At 38.8% G+C, this 25,746-nt stretch overlaps 1 protein-coding gene across 3 annotated transcripts in view; it reads left to right on the forward strand.

The window, feature by feature from the left end:
- The window catches only part of glra3 (glycine receptor, alpha 3), a 100,969-nt gene that overhangs the window by 21,040 nt on the left and 54,183 nt on the right, over nucleotides 1-25,746 (forward strand). For 2 of the 3 annotated variants that reach the window (XM_044185699.1, XM_044185680.1), the window contains exons 2-3: nucleotides 23,870-23,983; nucleotides 24,492-24,622. In XM_044185699.1, coding sequence (XP_044041634.1) covers nucleotides 23,870-23,983; nucleotides 24,492-24,622 — 245 coding nt within the window. The remainder of the gene's footprint in view (nucleotides 1-23,869; nucleotides 23,984-24,491; nucleotides 24,623-25,746) is intronic. The other variant, XM_044185689.1, reaches the window with a different exon arrangement.

Below are 25,746 nucleotides of genomic sequence, written 5' to 3' on the forward strand. Positions count from 1 at the left end.
TATCGCCTTTGGTGAAAAAAGGATTTGCCATTGCTAAGCCTCATCTGAAATCAGCCACAAAAAACATTGCCTCGGAGGTGATAAGCCATGTGGTTAGTAGAATAGGGGGGTCGATCGGACAACGGGGCTCAAGAAGGATCCGGCGGTATGATGGTTTTAGCCAGAAAACTGAGGAAGAGACCTCCCGGGTAGCGAGTAAAAGAGCGTAGGTCAAAAAAGAGAAAATCAGCAGGGAGAAGTAAGTCCAAAGGAAAGCATGCTGTTGTGAGCTCCGAAGATTTATTTTAGAAAACAAATATGGCGCTTTTACATCACAAATCGGCCGAATGCACAATGGGTGAGTTGGATTTATTTTCAGCACCCATGACACAACTGTCTGTCGATGAAAAGCTCTACACAGAAGTCCTGACTTTGTCAGCCATTACTGACAGAGGTTCTATTGAATTTTTTATCCCCGGAGATGAGGAAAAATACAAGGATCTGAATGATACTTTGATTCATCTTCGTGTGAAAATTACCAATGCCGACGGATCAAACCTAGCCGCCGACGCAGCAGTGGGTCTCATCAATTATCCTCTGAATACAATTTTTAAGCAATGCGATGTTATTCTGGGGGATAGGTTAATTTCACAATCCAGTGCAACTCACCCTTACAGAGCGATGATAGAGACCCTCCTCAACTATTCAGACGATACGCTGAAAAGTCAGTTAACTGCCAGGTTACTTTCCAAAGACACAGCTGGTGCTATGGACTCTATAGTACCAAATAACGGTCAAAACAGGGGGTTAAATCAGAGAGCTCGGTACACCTTGGAATCTAAAGAGCCTTCACCTGCTAGGTCCTCTTCACGCAGACATATTTTTCTGCGAGAGGCTTTTCTTGAACTCTGTGGATTTGAGAATTAAGCTGACCAGAGCAAATGACGCCTTCTGTCTCATGGGCACTATCGCCAGCACTTTTAGTTTAAAAATACTGGGGGCCTCGTTGTTTGTCAAGAAAGTCACACTTTCCCCCACCTTGCATTTAGGTCACGCGTCAGCTTTAATGAGGGGCAACACTCTCTACCCTTTATCACGCGTGAACGTAAAAACCTACTCCATCCCAGAGAATTCCAGAATATGTAACCAGGAAAATCTCTTCCTGGGGACGATGCCTAAATATCTAGTGATAACGATGGCGAACCACGAAGCCTTCACAGGACAAAGAGATATGTCACCCTTCAATTTTATTCACAACATTGAATACATGGCTCTGTGTCAGGACAGGAGACAGGTGCCCGCCAAAGCTTTCCAACCTCAATTTAATCAGGGGTTATCCGTCAGTTTTCAATATGTTTACCGCTACAGGGAGACACCTGAAAGATTTACCTCTAAGCATCTACTGGGACGAATTTCAGCGGGGTTACTCTTTGTTCGTTTTTAATCCCAACATCTGCGAAGATGCCGATGCACTGTCGTGCGTTTCCAACGGAAGTTTAAGACTGGAAATGAGATTCAGACAACCGTTGCCCCATACTACCACTCTCATTGTTTATTCTTGTTACGAGTCTATTTTGGAGATTAATTCCAAACGACAGGTGCTTGTGGACTGTTACTGAGACAATATGAACAATCACCAATTAGACGGATTACTACGTCATTTACTAGGAGATGCTTTTTGCGGAGTGTGGGCCGTGGATCAGCTACCTTTACTGCGTCAGTCCTTTAGATTTCCAGCCTTTTTTTTATCATCAACACACACCCTGCACATGAACCAGGAGAGCACTGGTTGGCCCTCACTCTTGAGGAAGGCAAAAAAGGCAGCTTTTTTGATTCTTTCGGATTTTCCCCGGATCTTTCACATTACCCTAAAAGCATCTTGCAATTTTTAGAAAACCGTTGTGAATCTATTTTATACCACAACCGTCAGCTTCAACACGTTCTGTCTACGGTGTGCAGTCAGCATGGTGTTTATTATTTATGCCGCAGAGCCTGCGGTCTATCTTTTGAAAATGTGCTGTCTTTGTATCAAGATGATGTGATGAAAAATTATGTTATGGTATCAAAATTTGTGAAAAAATATCAAAGTTGCAAAGTGCAAAGAGCAAAGAGCCGGATCTTTTCACCACACTGTCTGTTCTTTACAAATGTTTAAAGATTGTTACAACTTATGAATAAAGATGGACCTGGAGACGGTTAAATTCGTTTGATTTATTTTTTATTCAAATAAAGCCAGCTAGGGGATAAAGGTATATGTTTCTTTCGTTTTCTTGATCTTAACGGTGGAGGTGATGGTCTCATTGTCCCAACACGGTGCTAAGGGCGTCTGTGTTTTCCCCTTCTTCAACACTAGGAGTGACCCCTCATCATCGTCATCCCAATGCGGTCCTCCCTTCTGAAGTTTATGATATTGCTCGCGAGCACGGGGGTTACTCATCAAGGATGAAGGGATGTTGAGCTCCCGTAAAGTATTTAGAAACCCTGTCCATCCCTTGGGTTCTCTGGATTTTTTATGCGTGACGGAGAGATTTTTAAACAGGTCTAGCAGGTGTGAGCCTTTCACAATCTCTCCTTTATGGACAAACTCTCCAGAGGGAGCCCACCCACTCTTGGTTAATTTCATAACACATTTCATAATGTACTCTGCATTGTTACGGTAGCGAACAGGTAGGTTTTGCAGCACCAGAATCAGAATCAGAAATACTTTATTGATCCCCGTAGGGAAACTCTTTGTTACAGTAGCTTGCCTTTACATCAGTGCACACAGGAGAAAGTACTAAGAAAACCATATGATACACTATAAACACTATAAACAGGTCAGAAAATAAATAAGTATTATGTCGGTATAAGTATGAGATAAACTAAGTGTCGAGTACGAAGTGGGTTTACTGGTTGATGATGAAAGTACAGTATAAAATACAATGTAACTAAATATGTATTAAGTAATAGTAGTAAGCGGAGGTGCATGTACTGTCGAGAGTAATAGAGGTATATAGTATCAGTAACAATAAATAAGAAAAACTAACATGGGAAAACTAATATTGCACGGGAGTAGTACACCTCGGTAGCAGTTTCATCCAACGTTACTTGTTTGTCTTCTCACAGATTTTCTTGTTCCCCAGATTCTTGGGTTAGAGTCAAAGTGATACGATGGTCATCTTTCTCATCTTGTTTGAGTAATGCTAGCCATCTTTGCAGCAGAGCGTTGTATTTTTTAATTTTATCATGAGCGTTCAAACCCTTTTCATATAACACATCCCTCATTTTTACATCCAAATCATTTTCTGCCGTATGTCTCATCGTTTCCCCGGCGCTGGGAGCAGAAGCTTCCGACTGACTCAGATGGTTTAGCTGTTGCGGCGAAATCAAAAACACCTTTTGACTCATGATTTATCTTCTCATAAGCCCTCCTAGCAGCTCTCCAAACATCGGCACCACCGCTGACAGCAAAGGTAAAAGAAAACCTCCAGACTGTTTTCTCAGAGCCTGGTGTTTGTTTTTTTTCAAAGTTGACAATTTCACAGCATTGGTGCGACTGCGTAATGCCTTTTAAGCGTAAAACAACCTTGTTCTTTCGAGTTTGGTAAGCATAACTTTTTGGACCCGCAGCCACAAATTCTTTGATGCTATCTCCCCCTAACTCGTCCGTCAAATCTCCCAGGTTACCCAGCTTGAGCAGTGTCTCTCCCTCTTTTGTGACATAGATAAGGCTGTCTGTATCGCAGTAATGGACTCTCTCGCGAACGGAATCTCTGCGCGAACTTACCCCAAAAGGAGTTCAGACATAATTTAGACACTTGCCTTTTAGCAGGGTTTGGTCTGATTTTATCAGCCTCCAGCAAAATCCCTTGGTTTGCATGATAGTCACTGATGTACTTTTCTCTGCTTTCCTGATCTACAGCATTGGATGGGTAACCCGAAGCTTCATGTTTACCTTTCAGAAAAGTGTGCATATAGTCGACAAATATAGAATTGCTCCGTCTATCAAAGTGCCATACCTCAGTTATTTCAGCTATCCGATAGCCCATTTCCAAAGCCTTGTTAAATTCAGGAGTGACCCAGACACCGGTCAACGCCCTGTGATCATCGCTATGCCGACACGGACCCTCCTGCAAATTGAGCTCGGCACAGGGCAAAGGGTAAACACAAGCTTAGCCCCTGTCGTTCTATAAGGCAGGACTGGAAAGTACAACTCTCTCGGCGGGTAGACCCTTGCCCTGTTTAGCCCAAAGTAGCTTTGAGGTTCTTGGAAATCTGTATAGATTATTTCAGGGTGTCCGAGAGGATAGGGGAAGTTGGTGTGACAGTAAGGATAGAGAGATGTCATATCTACATAAGAGATTGTCTCGTTCGACGCAGCGGTGTGTCTCAACTTTATAGCAGAGGTATGCCCTCCGTACAAAGCTTTGCGGGGTGACAACCGCTGTGGAGCATTATGTTGTTTGAGAAACTCCTTCAACCCCTGATGAGATTTCTTCAACATCCTCCATGTATGCTCATGCATGATGATGAGTTTTACCTTGTGCACGGCTTCTAACTCACGTAATTTCTCCTCACAGGGCACCTGCAACTCTCCGAACGGACGGCCCGTCAGAGGACAGGTGTCGTGCGCTTGATAGCAAATTGAACAACCGTGATAGAAACATCCTAGAAACTCATAGACATATTTCACCCCAGCGATTTCAGCATACCTGTCTACAAAGAATTGCCCCAGCTGTTTTCCCCCCTTATTTAAAGCATGTTGGATAGGGATGTCATGGGTGTGTGACAACCACCAGCGTTTGAAAATGTTTTGAACTGATGCCTGTAGTCGTCCGGAGAGCGGATTGCTCAAGTTTTCGGTGGTAGAAAGTTTGTCAGAAACACCTTCATGCATGCCGACGCGATGGTTGCACGGCTCAAGGGATCAACGGCGGTTTCATCAATATACTGTTTTCTGAACAGTATGCAACCCTCAGTGAAAATGTCTAAATCATTTTGACAATAGAGGCGTGCCTCTTTCATGAAGTTGAATGTGCCGTGCCGCACCGTCTTGTACCAACTGTAAAAGTCTGTTAGTTGCTCCGTTGTCATGGTCTCAATACCGTAAGACTGGGGGGGAGGGTACTCACCTGTATAACTCAAATGGGCCTCTGAGCTGAATCCATGAGGAAAGTACCCCTTTATTTTATCACTGAAACCAAGCGCTTTTGGAAAATTAGCTAAGCGGATTGTTAAAAAGGATAAAGAGTCAATGTATCTTTGTTTGTAATCAATATTGGTGACACAAATGACTTTTGGTTCTTGCATAATCAAAGAGGGCTTTAAACCCTGTTTGACCATGGCTTTGATAAGGAGATAGCTGTCAAAACGGTCAAAAGGTGAGCGACGCGTTCTGTTGCATTGGTCACACACAACAAGATGACACGGTCTCTGTGTACAACCAGGGTCAAAGCATACGGTGCAACGAGCGTCGCAAGAATGGCCTAACACGCATAAAGCGAACCTAGAAAGGCTTTGAGATTTTTAACCGCATAGTAGTGATTTTGGAAGAGAAACAAAATCAGGGTTTTACTCCATCTTGGGCTATCTGTCAAGAATTTGCGGAGAGCCCTGTCATCGTCGGTTCTGTAAAACACTACAATTTTACAGTCCAACGAAGTTTCAAATTTTGGGATGTTGCTAAAGGATACAGCGGTCTGATCGTCTAACCCTACTTCATTTTGAAGCTGTCTGCCGCGTTTGAGGGCTCCTCTATCGCTGATATCGGGTTGTAACAGATGAGCCAGACAGATGGTAAAACATAGTTGATTCTCTCTGTTCTGGACAATGTACAGAAAAAATGATTTTTAAAAATGATTTCACAGTCTAGCATTTTCCCCAGAATTTGTAGTTCTGCAACACTGAGGGCACCTGGATGGTCTGGACCTGGGTTTGTTTGCTGGAGACAAAAAAGAAAGAGAGAAACACAAAGAAAACATTAACTTCATAAATGGGCAGATCTCATAAACACAACAGCCCCCTTAAGGTTGGTATGTAAACAGACAGCCAGACCGTGTGTGTGTGTGTGTGTGTGTGTGTGTGTGTGTGTTCCCTGCATGTGTGTGTGTGTGTGTGTGTGTGTGTGTGTGTGTGTGTGTGTGTGTGAGGAAGACAAGGGTAAGGACCAAAAACAGCTGTTTTTTACTTTAAGAGAGACTGATGAGAATAACAAATGCAAAAACCCTAGAATTTCATATTTATAGCAGCTTATTCCTATATTAAAAAACACCAAGATAATACTTGTGAGAAACATTATAACTCAAACCAACGACAATAATAGCTTATAACAACAGACAGTCAAATATACCTTATGAGACTCAGCTTTGTAGAAAATTACATTTTAAAGCACAACCTATTTAATTTCACACATACAACTTATCTCTATATATAAACACCTGGATAATATGAGAAAACACTGAAGAGATATAACTCAAACCAACGCCATTAATAGCTTATAACAGCACACAGTCAAATATACCTTATGAGACTCAGCTTTGTAGAAAATTACATTTTAAAGCACAACCTCTTTAATTTCACACATACAAAACCTTCCGTGTTTGCTTATGATGTAAAATGAGAGAAAAGAAAGGTACATTGTGTTCCCTGCTGGGTAATTATTACATTTATACAGCGTGATTGAATCGTCTCACAATGCACTGTAAAACAATTTAAAAAGCAAATAGACTTACAGCGTGCTGATGGAAATCCTTCGCTGGAAGCCGTGCGGGATCTCAGGTGTGGATTCTCAGAACTGGAACTGGTTCTCCTGTGGTTGCGACCCGATGAGAATCCTGGATCTCTGGCCACTGGTTGAAGCCTAGACCTCTCCACAGCCATCAGCGGTTGATTAGTGGTTGAGGCAGGCTCCTGGTGAAATGGCGGTTGTTCTTCAAAATATTGATGCGGTATCACATCCCCCGGATCTCCTCTGGTTAACCGGACAGCCTCTAGAGAATGTTTAATGTTTTGACCGCCCGAGGCATGCCCAGTTGTGTCATCCTGTGGCTGTGATGATGGCGATAGCCCTTCTTGGAAATATTGGTCCAAACCGCCTCACAGATCTAGCATGAGAAAAAAAGTTTTTGATAAATATTCTGTGTAAGTTTTAGAAAAAAAAAAAAAAAAAAAAAACTGGCTAAAAAAAATTTAGCAACTCACCGGGTAATACCACGTCCTCTGAAAGCACAGATGAGGAGTCAGTATCAGATGAGGTCTCAGATGTTGAGGTGTCAGCTAATTCATGCAATTAGCATGAGGATTGATTTTAATTAAATGACCGATTGTTTTTCTTCTTTCTGGTTCACACTCTGCTGAAGAAGAAGAAGACTGGTCCTGTAGTTGATGCTGTTTCTCCCACCCCAACCCCTCTGGAATCTGTAACAATCAAATGTATTTTAACTTGATAAAGAACTTAAATGAATACTCCACTATCAAAATTATAAGTGTGGATTTCTTTGATGGCTGTGAAATGACTCATTTGGTGGTGACGAGTGTGCCAGTAAAAGTCATTAAACACTTTGGAAATTTGAAAGTAATTTCAGGACTACTTTTGCAAATTCTTGTCGTGTTTATTTATTTGTTTATTAATTGATTATTTATTTTGTGTAATTTGTTAATTATTTATTTATTTATTTATTTTTTTTAGGTATTTAGGTTTTACAGAAAAAAAACATTGAATACATTTTCCTTAAGTTAAATTTTATTTGGTATTGTAATCTTTTGGTTTAGCAGTAGTAGTAGTTGCAGCAGTAGCAATAATAGGCTTTAAACCCCCAAATAAGGTGAAGTTCCTTGAGGAACCTCAGACAATTAGGAAATTGAGTACTGAAGCACCCAAAGTGGTTCCAGACCATGCTGGAAAAAAGGTTTCCTCAAGGAACCTGATAAACTACCCCAAGTTCCTCAGAGAATGTTGGGTTTAAAAGGGTTCCTGGAGACTTCCAGAAGGGTTCTGCCAGTGTGGCAAACTGAGGAACCCTAAAAGGAGCCTTGAGTGTTTGTTAATTTTTACAGTGTGACGAAAATTGCTGAATACCATTGGTTACTGGGGACAAAAGTAGCTGACGGCTATATTTGGGTCAGAAGAAATAATGTCCGTTGGATCCTGTGGATTGATAATTGAGCTACCTTCCATCACACATGATGTGAAGCTTCAGGCTCATGAGATTTTGTCTTTGAAACCCCTAATAGAAGCCCCAGTCCCAAAAGGCAGATTGATGCCATGATTCCCTGTTCTGTCATATCTACTCTCTGAGCATTTCCTACCTTTCCTCCTCCTTTCTCCCTCAGCTGCATTCATTTATCCTTTATTAATAAGCTAACTTTTTGTAGGAATGTTTGCTGCATTTAACTTTGACTGCTTATGTATTTTCAGGCTTTCTAAAAGTAAAACTTGTGTGGTTTCCCAAAAATTTGAGCAAGCTTTAACATAAAAAGCATCAAAGCCACTGTAAATCTTCTTAGAGGGTCATGGATGGATTCAAAGACAAAATTTAACATGCGTATAGTCTGTCACTCAACTGGAGCTGGACTGTATCTGCCTCCAGCTTGTCATTCCTGTATAATACTCAAAGTCTTAGTTTCTCCCTCTTTTCCCTTTCTAGTTGTTTTTTTTTTGTGTTGTTGTTTCTTTGTTTGAATGTAGAGGGGCATTATCCGTGGTCACTGGTCATATCATACTACAACAGTTGTTTGTGGTATGCTCAGCATGAGTGAAGACAGGCAAAAAAACAGTAGAAGTATGAAATCAGTGGTTACATAAATGTCTAAGGGTGACCAAGCACAAAACCATACATGTGATTATTGGTAACACTTCAGTTCTGTAGAAAGCCCTGTTTCAGAGAGTTTAAAATTATTTTATCTAATTTCTTTCTACCCAGAACAACCTTCTGGGCAAAGACTAAAAAAGAAAAAGAAAAACAACACTTAAAAACTTATAAACTGGTAGATTCAATCCAAGCTATGTCAATCTTTTCCATAGAGACAAAACAAGATCTTGTGACTATGCATGACTGAATGAAAAGAATGATAATTATGGCCTTAACACTATAATTAACAAAAATAAATAATACAGATAAAAAAAATGTCTTGTAGAATCATTCATTTTTTGGGTAAGTAAGCTGTCAGAACGAATTAAATCAATCACAGTATCAATCTCTTGATTCTGTGTTGTTGACAACACTTAACTATTCCTCAGAATGGAAGTCCATTCTGAGGAATAGTAAAGTGTCAGGCAGGAAATCGCTAGCATTTGTCCTGCAGAGATGGCACACCTCCTGGTGAATGAGGATCTACATACAATGTGCCTTTCAAAAGTAAAGTAGCCTCTGAGTGGGTGTCCCTGATTATATTCTCATCCACCTGTAAAATGTCTTCAATTTCAATGACAAGTTTATATAACATGCTTTTTATCCTTTAAGCATCCTTCCTAATAAAGGCGTTATACTTGCTATGAAGTATCCTCTCAGTGTATATACTGTAATGTCATGAAGGTTTATGTCAGACTAAGGAGGATGTTACAAAAAATAGAAAAGATAGTCCACACTCAAAAAAGTGGTCAAGAGGCTGCAAATTATTTTATCTCATTTATTAGCACTGGGGAATTTAATCAGTACAAACATTTCAGCCAGAGGCCTGCCTCAGTTTCATGCAGTCTGTATTTATTCAGTAGGCTGTGGCTCAGGAGATAGAGTGGGTCATCCCTTGATCAAAGGGTTGGTGGTTCAATCCCACGTCACCAAGTGTCCTTGGGCAAGAACCGCAAATTGCTCCCTATGGTCAGGCCAGCACCTTGCATGGTAGCTCGCTGTGTGAATGGGTGAATGAGAGGCAAATTGTAAAGCTATATTGCTATGCTTTATAAATGCAGCCATTTACCATTTATCCACCAGCGACATAAGATGTCTGCAGGTAAAATATCAACTGGTGTAATCTCTCAGAGCTACATATACTGTAAATGATACAGTTGCCATTAACCACCAAAAAATACTAAATAAATGCTGGTAACACATTTTTATGCATGCATACAAGTTTATCCTTAATTTAACCCTTAACCCCTTAACAGTTAACTCTTAATTCCATGTTTTTTTTCCCCAAACATTCCTATTTAACTCAGATCTTTAGTCACCTGGCACTTATATAATAAGATTAAGTCATATATTAAAATCATATTGCTTGTAAACTTTTCAGAACATATTATTAACAATATTAGACACATAAAAACACATTTTTTATTAAATTATTACAATCATTTATAAATGTCAGAATTATTATCATTTTTTAATTCATTAATATATTTCAGCGTAGCCTGTTAATATTTCATGTTTGTACTGTTTTATCTTACACAGAGGCTACTGTAAATTATTATAGACTTACACCTACCAAACCTAAATTAGTCAGTACAGTAATCACAAATCACAGTCACTTGCTTGTTTTACGGGCAAGTGTGACTTCTCCAGCGTTTTTGTGGGATTTCCTCGGCTTAAGCGGTTCTGTTTCTGGAAAAACCAAAGACTTTTAGAGCATCCATCAGATTTGGAAGTTGTGGCACCTCTTTTCTCCAACCATGGCCACAACAGCTGAAGCAGGAGGTTTTCCTGGAAAGTGCAATGCTTGCGAGAGAATAAACAAACATCTTTTCCACACAATCACCGTGACAAATTAAGTTGACAGGTCATGAACTTATTAAAGGCCCAAAAGTCCTTTGGCGGATATGGTTGGAGATGGCAGACAGAGTTAACGTTACAGGGTTTATTAGCGAAGTGCCTGTGACTACGTTAGAAGAATCACCGTTGTGGTACGCTCCTAAAAAACACATCACGTATTTCTGTAGGACCCAGATGTTGGGAGGGACCTTGGGTAATGTGTTTAATTATACTGTCGGTGAACTCTGCATTTATCATCTGCCGGTGGGGGAGACTTTTGATCCTGACATGGTAAAAACTACGTTCACATCTAACAACTGGAGAGTGTTGAATCTCGTGGTGACACACTGCCTCAAAGTGGAAAACGGGGCTTTATTTTCCAGTGTGTGGGTCGGAGATGCAAAAGAAAGAACGTTAGTGGTGAGGGAAGAATGCTGGGATAACAAGGAAAACAGCAATCCAGACTCTGGCAGCAGCAGCTCTGAGATAAAGAAAGATGAGAAGGAGGAGGAAGAGGAGCCTGGCATTCAAAAAATATTCAGAGCTGTATGGGAGACTACCCCATGGTAAATGGTAAATGGTACCACAGTGTGACCTATCATTTGAATGTTGAAGATGAGCCTATTGGACAGTTTATCATCAAGCGTTTTAATTCTGAATGTTGGGTGTTTCACACTACATTGGGTTGGGTGTTTCACACTACATTGAGCGTGACTGTCGATGCCTGGTTGAAAATGCTCACAATGCCTGGTTGAAAATGCTCGTGCCGTTAGGATTATGTCTCTCATCCAGTGCAGCTGGTGTTCGAAGGACTATGTGGTTTTGAAAAAATACCTCTATTTTCCATAGACACACCCCCTACACCCCGCTCCTGTTACCATTATCATTTATAACAGGAGTTTTCTGGGGGCAGAGGCCACAAATAGGGAAAAAAACACAATGTCTCTCCCTCCTACACTACCATTATCACCACAGGCCAGGGGCCTGGCTACAAGTGATGACTACTGGGGCCTGTATGTGCCTCCTTCTCTGGCATCCTCACACAGGAGTTTGACTCCACCAAGCTCCTCACCACCATCATCATCGGATCATTGGATTCCTCCACTTCTCCAAACAGCCCTCCCCCCCCTGACAAGGCTGCCAAAACAGAACGATGAGCCAGATGGGTGACTGTCCTCCGTATTTCTGGACACTAAAATCTGCAGTGGTTAATTTGCTGAGTGCGGTTTTACGCAAATATAGAATAGAAATCTGTTACAGCTGCCAAATCAACCACCATAGCCAAAAACATCCCAATTGTCTGGTGGAGCTACCTGAGTATTTTTACTTAAGCCACTTTGACAAGTTGATAAAGAGGCTTTGGACGGAACGTTTTGTCCCAGCCATCCAGTGACTGCTCACCTCACACCACATCAACGCTTCTGAATCCAGAGTCCAAGGCGTTACAGAAGCCTTCTTCATGAACTAAAAACAACAGCAATCCTGTATTGCAAACAGGATTGAGGAGATTTATGATTTACGAGAAGACAACAACAAAGTTGAAAACCTGGAAGACGATGTGAACTCCAAATCCTTCTACCTACTAGCTATTGATAGTAATTTTGGTTTTAGTTATTAATTTAATTGTTAATCAGTTCTAAATAAATAGTTTAGTATATTATGAGACTCAATCCATTAATTGGTTCATTGGATCATTTTTCTCTTCTTTAAGAGTAGTGCCCCCAGGAACTTTATTAATTAAAGTTATTATTTATTATTATCTTTGATAATTCTGATAGCCAAAATTGAATTGATTGCACCTACACAATTTGGTGCCCCTTTAACCATTAGTAATTCCCTACAAATTTAAAGCATTTTCAACATTGAAACATTTCAACTTGTACTGATGCCTCTTTACCTCACTTTGTGCTGCCTAGAGCAAACTTTCTTAAAAGTCTTTGTATTGACTTTGTATGCAACACCTCTATTATATTATCAATATTCTTTGCTTTGCATCAGGAAAGTAACTTAGTATATTTATTCAAGTACTGCACTTCATTACAAGTCTGAGGTACTTGTACTTCAGTACAAGTGTGCTCACATTTCACATTTTTGAGTGCTAGTTTATACTTCTACTCCACTACATTTCAGAGGGAAAGAATGTACTTTTTACTCCACTGCATTTATTTAACAGCTATTTACTAGTTACTTTACAGATTAAAAATTGAAAAATCTATAATGAGCATATAAATCACGATGCATTGTTATACAGTGAATTAAACCACCCAACGTATATAAAATACTTCAAATTCAATTCAAACACCACCTGAGCCAGCTCCAACTCTAAAAAGCTGCTTACAATTGAATGCATCAGATATAACAATCCAATAATATATTTGTGGGGTGATGATGATGATGATGAACAATTTTAAATCTTCCACAGAGATGATGAACTCTCCTACACCGCTTGTTCACATCACCTCTGGGTCATAAAATAGGCCCTGCTAGGACTCAAGGATGACATTAAATCAGAATCAGAAATACTTTATTGATCCCCGAGGGGAAACTCTTTTGTTATAGCTGCTCACTGTCACGTCAGTGCACACAGGAATAGAAGTACCAAGCAATAACATATAATACACTATAATACAGGTCAGATAAATTAGGGTATAAGTATAAAATTAAAATAAGTACAAAGTGGATTACCGGTTTGTTTATAAGTATGTACGGTATAATAATACAATGCAATAATATATGTAATAAGGAGTAGTGCATGTACTGTCAAGTTAAGTGTAGCTTATTAAGATTATTATGGGACGGTGGATATTGCACAGCAGTAATAGGAGTATGAATAAATATCAATAAATTAAACTGAAAACAGAGTATATTGCACCTGAGTATAAAACAGAGAATATTGCACAATTATTTCAAGTATTACAGTGATGTTAATGATCCAATGTCCAGTTTATTAACTTAGGGTCATATAGACTGACACTTAGAGGGAGGAGTTAAAGAGTTTGATGGTCACAGGCAGGAATGACTTTCTGTGGCACTCTGTGGTGCATTTTGGGGGGAGGAGTCTTTTGCTGAAGGTCCTCCTTTGTTTGACCAGCACTTCATGGAGTGGGTGGGAGACACTGTCCAAGATGGCATGTAGGTTTGCCAGCATCCTCCTCTCTGACACCACCGACAGCGAGTCCAGTGACTCTGTGTGGTAGCTGAAGTCCGTGGTGTAGATGGTGAAGAAGAAGAGAGAGCACAGTCCCCTGAGGGGCCCCAGTGTTGTTGACCACGCTGTCCGACAGACAGTGCTGCAGATGCACATGCTGTGGTCTGCCAGTCAGGTAGTCAACAATCCAGGATACTTAACAGTGATGAGGGAGGTGCAGCCAGAAAACAATAGGCCTGATTACTGGGCCATCATGGAAACAATTAGGTCAGTTTCAGGTGAAACTAGCTAATCAACAGATACTCAGGAAGACTCCTTCCTGAGGGCAGGGCTTATGTAACACAGAGTAGCTTAAATTTCTGAGTTCCCGTCCCATTTTTTCACAATTGAGAATGACTTCCGGATGGGAGACGAAACGTCTTGATTCTGAAAACAGTGTCCAGATGACTACGACTGAAACCTTTTCTACGATACATGATATTATCATATGTGCGTTATTAACATGATGTCAATATTTTGTTTTTAAATATCACGGTTAGCATCAATACCGGTATATTGCGACACCACTAAACCAAAGCCAGTTTATTTATTTACGACCCTCACTAACTTGATAAACTGAAAACTCCACATTCTAATATCCCATGATCCGGACTTCATCAAGGACTCACACAGAGTCACACAAAGTCACAACAAAGTTTTATGTTGCCATGCTGATGTTGATGCAGGAACAATAGAAACTGTGTTAACAGGAACTGTGTATGTTCATTTTGTGTATGTAGGACTTTTACTTGTAATGGAGTATATTTACATTGTGGTATTTTAACTTTTACTTAAGTAAAGTGATACTTCCTCCACATCTTCACTCTTGTGACTAGAGTTGTAGCCCTACTGGAAGGGCTCTAAACACTGAATGGTGAAAATTGCTTGCTCTGTTTTACTGCCCAAATCCTTTTTGTCATTCTGTGTAAATGCAATCATCCACCCACAACACATCTGGCCAGAGTAGGGTGGATAAATCTGAGAACAGTACATGACTTGCATCCACACCAGCACTTTCAGGACTGTTCTATTTTCCTCCTGCTCTTCATGATCACTTGCATTTTGTTTTAGTATAGCCACATTTAGTAGTTGTCACTGGCATATTTTCCTGTTGATTTTGTTCTGTTGTAAAATAGTGGTTATGTAATCAAAAGTTTTACCAGTTAGCCAAAACAATTCCCGTACTGTACCGCACTGAGATGAGTGTAAATGTACTATTTGATCGCTATTCTGCTGCAAAATTGTCTGACAACATAAATGTAAATACGGATCAATGACAACTGCTGTGTTATGTGAATGGCTGTTTTGGCATTCAAATCATAGTAATAGTTGGGAGGCAAAGGAAAGTTTCATTCTTGACAGCCAAGATGACAGCCACATAGTAGCTGACTGTATTCGAGCAGGCATCACAATCTGAAATCTGATTAAAATGTCTCAAGAGAATCAGTGTTAGTTGCCGCTGCTGTATTACTAAATTATACAAAAAAATTACACACTATCCATCATATCAGACCTGGATTAAATGTGTGTGTGTGTGTGTGTGTGTGTGTCACTGCCTTTGTTGTAACGGTGCATGACAAATATGACCAAAAGAACACTTGTTACTGCTGAAGAAAACATGCTGCTGAAAAGCACAGTTAAGTGGTGCTCTGCCTGGCTGTGTGTATGTTGTGCTGGGGAAATGATGGGGGAAGGTGAAGGGGGTAGTCTCTACACTAAGTGAACATTTGGCTAAAGGCAGTAGTCAACCCCATCCCTGTCACTGCACTGGGCTGTCCTAGGCGGTAATGCCAAAAATAAGTGTTGTGTTTCTGATGTATGTATTAATCCAGCAGCTAATTAGTCTGAACAAGTACTACAGCTGCAAAAAGACTACAAAGGCTGTATATTAATACAAGGCAAAATAAACATTTTAAAATGCAGAGGGCAGGCAAGACTGTTTTCACCACAAAGTGGAGTCAAGTGTCAGCAACCCTTAAATGGAAATATCCACACAAGTTTTCTCATCAGGACTAAAGATTAATTACTGACCAAATCAATATGTGCAACTTTAATTGAGAATAAAAAAGGAGTGATGCCAAAGTAAGCTTTCAAACAGAAGTCAATCCACAAATGGTGACAGTAAAGGATTGTTGAATTTGATTACTTTTTCTTTGGGAGGAAGCTCTGTTCACGAAATGAAATAAATTGTGTGACAGTTCATATGCATCTGCAAACATCTTAAGGCCTGTCAGTGAAAACAGTCTTGTAGTGGTCCTCCTCCTTCTGGTAGTTTGGCCTCTATCTGTCTGGCTGGAATCAGCATGATCATGTCGTGATCTGAATTTCCCAGAGGGCATGTAGAAAGATGCCAAAATGTTTCTGTTTCTACTTGCATAGGCCAGCCTCCCTGTTTGCATGTTTGAAATCCCCCATGAGAAATATCCTACAATTGTGGTACATTATGCAGTGATACATTATGCAGTTTTGAATCTGGCTAGGCAGAATGGCCTGTGTTTGAGGTAACAGTGAAAGTGCCTGCAGCGGATGATCACATATTCCAAATCTGGAGAGCAGTGGTTGGAGATTGTGGTTATGTCAGTGCATCAGTTGATGACTGTTTTCTCGCTGAGGACTGCATTGTCATTCACACAGAAGAGCTTTTTTAAGTTGAACATCAGGACTAGACCAGGTTTGGTTGTTGTTTTTTGTTTGGTTGTTGTTGTTCTTTTTGGCCAGAGATTAAAACATGAAAAGACATTATACAGGCAGAACAAATGTTGTTCTGGTAGGTCTTCCTCTATGTTTCTGCAACAGTACACAAGAACACTTTTACCTCTAGAAAGCTTGAAATTGAGTTTTCATGTTTTGAGAATCTGTCTGACACCAAAAACAGCTACGCATTACTAAATAATTTGTAAACCTGCAATTGGATTCAGTAGCAGGCAAACAGTGAGACTAGCACTATTGGCTTGGAGAGGAGAGTTACAGCAGTTCAGAAACTAAGAGTGAAAATATCATGAGCAAAACACTTGTGTTTTGAATTGGTCATTAGTATTTTCATCTATAGTACATTACAGAATACTTTGGATTTTAAACATTATTAGTATTTTAAATGCATGTTGTCATTATACATGTTGGTCATTCACAAATGTTTTCATATATTTTTTATCATAAAAATTAATTTAAATAAGTAAACTAATCATTAAATATGTGCAGGACACTTTCTTGTACCCACATGGAAAGGCAAGGCAAAGCAAATTTATTTATGTAACACAGTGAAGTCTGTGGAAATGGAGCTTTGCTGATGATTTAAACGTCACATTTCACATTTTTGAGTACCAAATTAAATTCCATCCTCTCCATGGTATTGGGGTGAGGCAAACATTTCAGAGATAGATATCTCAAAACCTGAGAAAGGAAAACTATTTTCAGATGCCAAAAGGAATGGGTGAGTTCTTTTGTAATTTGGGTGAACTTCAATTCAATTTTATTTATATAGTACCAATTCATAACAGAAGTTATCTCATTGCGCTATTCTTATAGAGCAGGTCTAGACTGTACTCTTTATAATATTAATTACAGAGACCCAACAAATCCCACCATGAGCAAGCATTTGGCGACAGCACTCTGAATAGTTATGAATGAATAGTCATGCCAATGCTAACTTAAAGGGCCAGCAGCAGTGTCTCTCATTCTTATACTGACATGTTTTGATCTAAGCATATTCTGCCTTGTGTGTAAATGTTCCACATTTGAATGTGTGTGGTCATCAGTGCAGTGTGTGACTGTTGAGCCAGCAGCAGTGTCTCTCAGAGTGCTCGTGTCCCTTCTCCTCCTCCACCAGCAGTGGCTCTGATTTTGTGTGCTAATGCACTTTTTGGCCTTCCTTTTGAAATCATACCACTTTTTCTGTATTTCTTCCAGCTTGCTTGTGGTACTCAAAACTTACATGACTAACCGCATCATTGACCCTCTGCCATTCTTCTTTTTCTTTTTGTTAGAAATGCCACTGCTCAAGCCTCCGGACAATTTATTCCCTTTTTTCTACTTTATTTTCCAGTGGCATAGTCACTGAAATTGTACTTCAGAGTTTTCTCTCACATATTTTGAGATTAAATGATTAGTTGATTAATCATTTAGTTGATTGAGAGAAAATTCATTGTCAACTCTTTTGATAATCAATTCATTCCCAAGTCCCAGCTTCTAAAGTGTGAGAATTTTCTGTTTTTAGTCTTATGTGATTTAAATTGATATATATATATATATATATATATATATATATATATATATATATATATATATATATATATATATATATATAGAGAGAGAGAGAGAGAGAGAGAGAGAGAGAGAGAGAGATTCATTGATTGATTGATAGATAGATATGAATTTGGGGCTTTTAGACTGTTTGGACAAAACCACCTAATTGAAGACACCAATTTAGTTTTTACTAAATATAAGTATTTTTCACTATTTTTGGACAATTAATACAACATTTAAACAATGAATTTAGGAAATAATCGTCAGATTAATCGATAATCAAAATAATCATTAGTTGCAGCCCAACAACTACTGTATTAATGCATCAGTTATGATTGATGGGATGGGAGCCGAAACGTCTTGATTCTGAAAACAGTGTCCAGGTGACTACGACTGAAACCTTCTCTACGATGCATCTGTTATGGACATTCAATCAACATCTATCTAACATCAATAGATAGATATGGGAGTAGACACCTCATGTGCAATTGAGTAATTCCACGCTGATTCACTGTCACACTCTAATGCAGAGAAGAATAAAATTGTTTTCATACATTTTTTTCAGATCCATACTAGCATGATGCATACTTTTAATGTACATTATGAAAACCTTTATTAGCCCAAAAGGCAAAAATCTAGTCTGTAGATAAAAGCATCTTAAACTGAAGTTCAGTCTAGGCAGATAAGGGGATGTTGTGGACATCCCTGGTGATAAACTGGGATTTTTAATGACAGCTCAAGGTCTGAACAGTCCTGTAATACATTTACAGTAGCTCAAACTCATCCACATCCACAGATCATAAACTAGAATAATGGATTCTTGAACATTTTACTTTCCTGCATGCTTGTTGCCATGCTGATAGAGACAGGGTGTTACATAATGGTAGGGATAAACCAGGGTCTCCTAGGCACACTAGGTATAGCCAGATGAAAAAGGCCTCTTCTCTCTGTCTCTTCATGTTGGCTTCATGAGGATGTTTCATTGCATAATCAGAGCTACTTATAAATAATTCTTTCAGCTCTTCAAACCAACCCTCTCCCAGTCAGGGTTGGGTTTTTTAGCATCTTAGTTGTAGAGAGCAGGTGATATGTTGTTTATATGTTCAGATGAATGCTGATGCTGAATCTTCTGGAATTTGTGAATCTGATATTACTGTTACCTTATCGCAATGAAGTTTGGAGAATTAGCAGCAGCAGATATAACAGGAAAGAAAAAATACATTAAATATATTCAGCTCTCCCCTTTAAATAGCCTTTGTGTGTGACAGATAGTAGTTCTAGGTTAAAAGCTCATTCATTATTGATAAGCATTGGATGTTATGCTGTGTCTGCCTACATTGCTTCCTATTGTTCTCTCATGTTTTAAAGGAGAAGAGTATAGAAGAGAAAGGGGGTAGAAAGAAGAGGAGGAGAAGAAATTGCAGGAGAGGAGAGGGGAAAAGAGCAGAAGAAAAGATGGGGAGAGGTAGCGCTACAGCAAGCTAAGCAGCTTAGTAGCCGATTTAAGATGCTCTGAGCTGACAACTCTGCTTGAGTGTGACTGTTAACCGTCCACGTATCCAACCTATCCAAAAAAAAATTGAGCTTAGCTTAAACTCTTCATGTTTTAGAAAGAGAAGTTTTACTTTGTCCAGATATTCTTGAGGTTATTGAAAATGTCCAGTTATTACCCTTTGAGACTGAAGAAACTTTTACAGAACCAAATTTAGGAACTTTATCTGAATTTTGACTATATAGATTATTTTCAAAATCTAGAATGTTTATTAGCTTTAACCTGTGTACATGGTTTAAATCCAGAGCCAAATGTGAGTAGCACTCTGTCATGATAGCATGACGAGTGGCATGGTGGAGACACTAAAGGAGCAGTGAGACGCGTCACCAAAATTGTTAGGAATCTAATAAATCTGTTTTCTAATCTAATATTGCCATGAATATTTCATCTGCATCAACTGCTAATGTGCTAATTGGCAATGGAACTGAACCAGCATCAACATCCACAGAGGCTTCACATACTAATTGTGCATAATAATACTATAATTTTGTATATGGTATATTATAATATAGTAATAAATTATAATATCTGAGGAACTACTTTATGTAATTCAATGCCATTGTCATTCTGACTATTTGGTTGAAAGTAGCCTACTGTAACGTATTAACAGGAATGTAATTATCCAGTCAGGGAAAATCTCACTTGGGGTGAAAATTAAAAGTGCTACCGTAAACACATTATTATTATTATTATTATTATTATTATTAGTAGTAGTAGTAGTAGTAGTAGTATTTCATGATTATAATTAGTTATTTATTTTGAATGATCTATGCTCTGGGAGAAGTAGAGGAGGGTTTAACTTTTACCCCAAAGACTGACATTTTCCATCATCAGCTCCATGGATTGCTCTGAGTAAAACTAGCTAGCTACTATCAACAAAATACTGCTCACCTTCTTCTCCTTCGACTGAGTTGGGTAGGACTAGGGAGGACTAATGGTGGGTTCGGTGGAGCTGCATGTGCATGACGAGGACAAAACTGATTATCTGTTAAAGTACTGATTAAATTTCAGCTAAATAAACAAAATGGAATGACTGTAAGAATGTTGTAAGTGGATAATGTTGATCTATAGAGTGTATTTAAGTGAAATCAAACCACCAGTGATATTATTGTAACTACTGTGGTTAGCTTGTGACTGGCTTCAACATTAAGCCAGGATATTATTAACAAAATGCTAATGTGGCTGTGTAGCTTTTCATGGGCACTACATGGGCACTTGCCTTGCTTGGAGAAAAATTGGGTAACAGATTGTCACCCTTTGTTCTCCCTTTCAGACCTTTTCTGCCTGTCTTTTGGTTTTGGCATCCTGATTTTGGTTTTGAGGACGCTATTACTATTCCATTCGGTAAATAGATTTTAAAATGTCAGTTTAATTTTAATATTAGAGGTGGTGATCGTCTCAATGTTTAAATGTGATGCTATGATATATCCCGGTCTAAATGAGGAAATAGATTTCAGAACTTTTTTGTCAACTGGCTTAATGATATGTATGTTCTTGATGTTTGTGAGAGTTATATTTTCATTATTATGGGTTATTATCATTACGGTGACTATTAACTAGCTTTACATAGCCTACTTGTGATATGTTTAATGTATTTTATGTCTGATATTTTATGTCTGATATGCCGGTGTAATTTGGCCCTCCTGCGACATATTTATCTATATTTATAATTACGGTCTACCACTCAGGTTGACTCCTCTTTCCAGCCACACCCTGAGTAAAACCCATTGAGTTGAAACCAGTCAGCATTTTTTTGTGATATTTTATACTCTGACATGCCCTAATTAATAAAGGTATATTAACACATCATTGGCTCTGTGTGAGAGGGACTGAAGTAAGCCTAGTAGCTGCCCTCTTTCTACAGTTGATAGTTCGACTTCAAGAGCACCTGGCATTCACCTGGAGTTTACCATTTCACAACCGTGAACACCCAGTATTCTTTTATTTTAATATTACTTTGTTTTTTCAATTATTATTATTATTATTATTATTATTATTATTATTATTATTACTTTACTTTAGCTTATTATTCTTCTGTGTTGCGTTTTTTGGGAGCAAATGCCAAGACACATTCTTCGTATGCTTGCATTGCTAATAAAACAGATTCTGATTGAATGGGCTATGTCATGCTGACATAAAATCTCAAAACCAAGAATCAGATACAAAAAAATCACCAGGGTTGTGTAAATAGTAGCCTATGCATGTCTCGGTATTTGATGAATTGTGAATGAGAACAAGTTGGTCTTTTCAGCCATAACCCAAGCACTTCAGGCCTTCCTCCACTTCTGTAGTAATGCCCTAGATTGTCAGCAATATTGTACAATAATCTCTGAAGGTGACTCATTTTGGTCACAAGTTCCACTAAACAAAAAGCTTCATTTTATATATTAAAGCTAAACCAGATACATCGTTGGAAAGATATGTCAGTATGAAGATTCTTCATAACAAAAGAGGCTACAGATATGCGACCAGCTGTTATAGAGCTCTTGACTTCAGATATCATGTGAGCAAAGTCAACAACTGGGGGTCCCGTCAAATAAGATAAATTTCATTAATCCCACAACCCCACAAATTTGCTTGTTACAGCAGCTCAAGATTCAACACATACAGGAAAAAGGTTGATAGATAAAAAAATACACACAAAACAAAATAGAAATAGAGAATAGAAAATAAGAGCTATAAACACTATATACACCTATTATTTATACCGAATCCTTCAGGATACAGCAGGAGGTAGTTGCACAGTGTAAATAAATTGAACTGCACAGAATCGGGTCCTCGGTTCTCCAATAGGACTGATGCTCAAAGTGTCCTTATAGCGCCACGGTCAGGTTAATAATGGAATGAATGGACGGCCGGAGCAGTTCCTCTAAGAGTCTAATATTGCCGCGGAAGGATTTATATTGGAGTTAATTGCACACTAAAGGGTACCTTGTACCACAAGGCTTATGTATTTTAATTTTGTTGGTACTTTATACTGTGACTGTATTTTTGAATGTGCATTGTTTTCTTTTGTATGTATCCTAGTTTTGGAGGTATAATTTCTTTTTGAGGACTTAAAGAATAATGTATAGACGCTTTATACGATACTTATGTGGTGCCACTCTGTTGTGCTGTGATTGGTAGGTCTATTTATCTTTTACATACAAATTTTAAACACAGGAATGTAAAAAACTGTAAGACACTGTAATGTCAGTAATTAAAGGAGATATTAAAAATGGTAAATTAATGATATTCCGACATGTGTGTGTGCGTGTGTGTGAATATGCATGCACGTACTTTATGCCATCACTGCATAAGTCAGTGCCCCACTTTGGCCACCCCAGTCAAAAAAGTCTGGACATGCTGTCACCAGCAGTGAGTGCATGTTAAGAAAAGGTTAAAAGAGTAATCAGACTCTTGGTAAACACCCTTATTCTGTTCTTAGGGTTGTATAAGGTTACTCCCTGTTAGGGTAAATGGTAGCTACTTCTAAATGCCAAAGTAAAGGTTGATGATCCTGATACTACACTTGGATGTGCTGAATAGTGTGTGTGTGTCTGTGTGTGTTTAGCAGTATGACCCATGCAGTGAGTTATTTTTGGAAATGTTCCCTCTTGTCCCAACTGATAAACACACACACATACACAAGTGTAGTTTCAGGATCATCAAGCTTTACCTTAGCATTTAGAAGCTTCAACCCATTCACCCCAAAAGACACACACACACACACACACACACACACATACACATTGTTGTGGCATGTCTGTACAAAATGACAGTGTTACCTTAATGCTAATGATGATGACTGTAATGTAACTAATATAATAATACCATATGGTCAGACTCCCTGTTTGACAGTCTGAGCAGCTGAGCAACTGTTAATGAAGTAAAACGTGACATAAAAGGGTCTATTTGTTTTGAATATTTTTATGGCTATTTGAACCCTGAAATTTGAAAAATTGTTTCAAGTATTTGAGTCCAGATTCATGAATGATTCAGATTCACATGGGATCAGTATTATCTCTTGATATGATGGGCGATGGTAAACAGAAGATACAACTATCCCCTTTCATAAATTTGCCATCACAGGGGCTCTACATCATTCAAATCCCATCATTTAGAATATTTTTTGATAATTCATTCATATGACCTCACAAAATAGTGCTAAAAGTGACATAGTTACTGCTTGCGATCTTGCCCTGTAAGTTAACACAGTTAGTTCAAGGTAATGAATTTGTATCATATCCTCTTGTGTCACAACAGACAGATAACCATGCCTCTTTTGTGGAGCAGCAGAGCAGGGTTACATAAAATTGGATGTTGCTGCACAGCTGATCCTCCATTTTGGGTTCTGGGATTTTCTTCTTTCCCTCAAAGGTCAGCACTGTCAAGACAGTTCGCTATTGGTCAAAGTTGCAATTGTGTGTGTAAAAATTCACCAAAGTTGGACTTTGCAAATTTACTTTGCCTACTCGAGTGAATCCACCGATCACTGCGACTCCATTGACTTCATTAATATTTTACTGTTGTAAATTATGGTGTGACCGAGCTAAGAATGGCTGTCTAGTCCATGGTAAACAGAAGATAGGGGAGGACATCTGGATATGATGCCAGGATAAGGCCGAAAATTTCCTAAATCATTCAAGTCCTTGGTCGGAAATTTTAGATTCAAAAATTGTCTTTTCAAGGTTTTATCCTCAGGGTGTTTATGGATCTGGTCCAAGGTGTTTTGAATAGCAAACATCAAAGCTGTAATAAACAGTCAATAAATTGACTCATAATGGTGCTTTACATCAATTGACAAGGAGAGTAGCAAAATACACATCCTGCTGTGAAAATGTCACAGATGATTTCTTGTGTTACCTGTGTTTTGTTTCTATGACAGTGTGCGTCAGTGTAAGGAGGTGGACAGTGCTGCGAGGACACAGCAGGTCCCAATGTCTCCCTCTGATTTTCTGGACAAACTGATGGGGAGGACATCTGGATATGATGCCAGGATAAGGCCGAACTTTAAAGGTATCTACCTAGCTATATATGTGTCTGTCTGTATTTTTCCACAGGAACTGACAGGGCAAAATGTGAACCCCTGTGAGGCACTGTCCACAATAACATGGATAGACTGTGTAACAGCAAGATAATGATTTTGTTTAACTCCATTTTATTTTACAATATTTGAGAGGCAGCCACTGGTATCCCCTCTGTGTGTTGGGTAAAGATTTGTTGTGGAACTTCACTTGAACTTGAGCTTAACCTTTTACTATATCCATACCTGAGAACAGACAAGGCAACATTTGTCAGGCACAGTTCCAGTCAGGTACCTTACAAACTGGAAATTTGAGGTTAGCCCAAGTAGTAAAAGGCTGCTTCACCATTTAATTTGTGTGTTGCTCCATCATTTTTTGCTCAAAATATAAACCAAATCCAGTTGCTGAAATGTAACTGTTCTTATTATGATCCAAGGCCAGTTCTCCTCCTTTATTGTTCATTAATCATACTCCTTTATTATGCCTTGCCAAAGATGATCTTTTTAGCAATCCTTGCAGGCATTGTCAACATTTCTGAGGTGGCTTCACACTAAAGTGTCTTTACATTAAAGCGCATTTAATGTAAAGCACATCCACCAAATGACAATTATATCTTTGAAAACAAACATTTGAATGTGTTCCTGGATAGAAATGGTAGCTCAATGTGGGGACATGATATGTAATACAGTTCAATACACAGACATAAAGTATAAATTTCTCATTTTGGTGTGATACTTGAGAGTGAGAAACATGTGCAAAACACACATCACCTACAGCAAACTGTGTTGTTAGAGGTGAAGCTCTCAGCCCAGCCATGCAGTGATTGTGCACACTGGTGGTTTTATTCAAAACCAGAATCATACAAACAACTCCAATACAAAATCCCCCCCATTGCGGAATGCTACTGAACAAATGTATAAAAAAGGTCAAAAGCACCCATTTCAGGAAACTCTATATACTTATATCTGAATATAATTTACTCTGGCCCCTTGCTCAATTCCTTATTTTTATATAATTATTATTTTAATGGCTCAACTTTATCTACTTGTATATTCCTTTTATGTAATTATATTATTTCAACATTTCAATCCTGTTTGATTTGTTTTTGTTTTTATT

The sequence above is a fragment of the Siniperca chuatsi genome, linkage group LG3 (genome assembly GCF_020085105.1).
Source record: "Siniperca chuatsi isolate FFG_IHB_CAS linkage group LG3, ASM2008510v1, whole genome shotgun sequence".
In the NCBI taxonomy this organism is placed as follows: Eukaryota; Metazoa; Chordata; class Actinopteri; order Centrarchiformes; family Sinipercidae; genus Siniperca; species Siniperca chuatsi.